The 2006-nt window shown below is 51.7% G+C and overlaps 1 protein-coding gene across 1 annotated transcript in view; it reads left to right on the top strand.

Annotated features, from left to right (window-relative positions):
- Positions 1–687: 687 nt before the first annotated feature.
- Positions 688–2006, top strand: part of GAL3ST2 (galactose-3-O-sulfotransferase 2) — a 6193-nt gene continuing 4874 nt past the window's right edge. Inside the window, exon 1 of the mRNA XM_010133288.1 lies at positions 688–713. Coding sequence (XP_010131590.1) covers positions 688–713 — 26 coding nt within the window. The remainder of the gene's footprint in view (positions 714–2006) is intronic.

The following is a 2006-nucleotide window of genomic DNA, read 5'->3' as shown; positions in this document are numbered from 1 at the left end:
AAGAGTTTGACCTCTCGAATGCATAAAGGGGAATTTCCAGTAGGTGAACGCTGTTCCCGTTTGGCTGTCATCCCTGATTTCCTGTTCTCAGATGAGTCTGGCAGAGAATTGCAGTCCAAAACCATTGAGCAAGAAGTAGAGGAAAGGCATGGCAGGCACTGGCCGTGGCACCAAGTGGCATGGCAGAGGGCCGGGAAGGGGCAGTGAGCAGGGAGGGGGCACTGAACAAGTGATGGGGCAGTGAGCAGGGAGGGGGCACTGAACAAGTGATGTGACAGTGTGCAGGGTGACGAAAGGGCCGATGGTGCCCTCCTCCAGCCCCCGCCACCCTGCCTGGACCCTGCTGTGAGCCCCCCATGCCTGCCTCCTGCAGCCAGGAGAGGAGGACCCAGCTAAGGGTCTGCTAAGGGTCTGCTAACCCCCTGCTTCCCTGCAGAACTATTGGAAGCCCTGTTTTCTGAGGCAGCTGTTTGTACCTGTGTTAATGTCATGCCATTGCCGTGCTTTTCATGGCTTATTTATTAACTTCCACCCACCCCTGGGAACACCTAGCCACTCCTTTTGTCCTCACCTGTCCCATCCATTTATAGCAGTGATGGGACGTTAGAAATAGAGACACGGAGACGAAAGGAGTATTGGAGTCGATTTGCACAGGAGATATTTTCTAGCTTGCAGCAGTGAGGCAGCATGAAAAGCCCTGGGTGCACTTCAAGGTAAGGGGAGAAGGAGGTGAACACTATGGGTGCAGAATTGAAACGCAGTTCATGGAAAGGTCTGGTTCAGGTAATCCCTGTAAGTTGTTATAACCTATAGAGTTACTTACAGTTTGCTCCAGGGCAGAGATTAATTTTGCCGTGAATGTTTCTTTTCCGTATTCAGGTCTTTTAATTTGAAAGAACCTTGTTAGGTCGACACAGAGGTCTGTTATTTTCAGCCTAAGTCAAAGGAACATGAAGGCTATCCCAAGCCTTAAATCACCTGTAGCAGCACCCCCAAGTGCAACCTGAGAGGTAGTTTTCCGTGTTTTCTTCCCAGCTGGGAGATGGCACAGCACAGGTTGGAAAGGCGAGTTGAACCTCCAGCGCCAGCCCTGCTGACAGCTCTGCAAGATTTTTGGCTTCTCAGAAGAATTTTGTGTCTTAGCAGTCAGCTCTCAGGAGCTTCTTCAGTGGCTTCCCAGGCTGGCTGAGTATCTTGCGTGCTTAGGTAACTTCCACGCGACATTTGAATCATGGCTTTCTCCCTTGAACTTTGCTTTGCAAAAGGCTGTGTTAGCGGGGCAAAAATGTAGATGGTGGCTCTGATTGTACGCTGCAATTCTTGGGTTTGTCAGGCCCCGCACACCCCAGGTGAAATTCTTCCTCAGTGTCACATGTGGAAGGAGGAAACCACCGCAGCCATGGTCCCGTGCGTCATGCCCTCTGCACTCCCGTTGATACACCGGGTGGTTACAAAATCCCTCTGCTTATGGCTGTAACTGTTCGTGTAAAAGATTACCTCTGTCTTCCGTAACGCCAGGTACTCCCCCAGTTCACCCTCAGACTGTGTGTGTGAGACAGTCAGCAGTAAAATAGCTCTCAGACAAGGGGGACTTGTCTTTCGTGAAGGGATTGAAGGATGGGGTTTATTTTTCCCAGTGTTGAATGTGGTGCTTGTTGGCCCAACATATACAGATTTAGAAGTGGCTTGGTCAGAGACTTGAAGTCTTTTGTCAAAGGTGTGTGTGTGAGAGAGACACTACGGGAACAGTCTGTAAGAGTGGTGCTGGCTCTCAGAGAGGTGTGCCAGGGCAATGGGTGAAGGACGGGTGGTGGAACTCCATGTGCAGGTTTGCGGGACGTGCTGAAGCCAGTGAGAGCCCCCATGAGTGTGGCTGTGTGTGTCTAGCTACAGGGAGTGATGGGGACAGGGCCCCCTGCAGTGACTAGGCAGGACTTGGCTGCACAAGCATAGTGACCTGTGCCCTGCGTACCTGCAACCCCCTCTTCTCATCTCCCCCTGGTCTC

This window comes from Buceros rhinoceros, unplaced genomic scaffold (assembly GCF_000710305.1).
Source record: "Buceros rhinoceros silvestris isolate BGI_N320 unplaced genomic scaffold, ASM71030v1 scaffold10243, whole genome shotgun sequence".
In the NCBI taxonomy this organism is placed as follows: domain Eukaryota; kingdom Metazoa; phylum Chordata; class Aves; order Bucerotiformes; family Bucerotidae; genus Buceros; species Buceros rhinoceros.
Note: the sequence above shows the minus strand (reverse complement) of the source record. Positions and strands in the feature narration are given on the sequence as shown.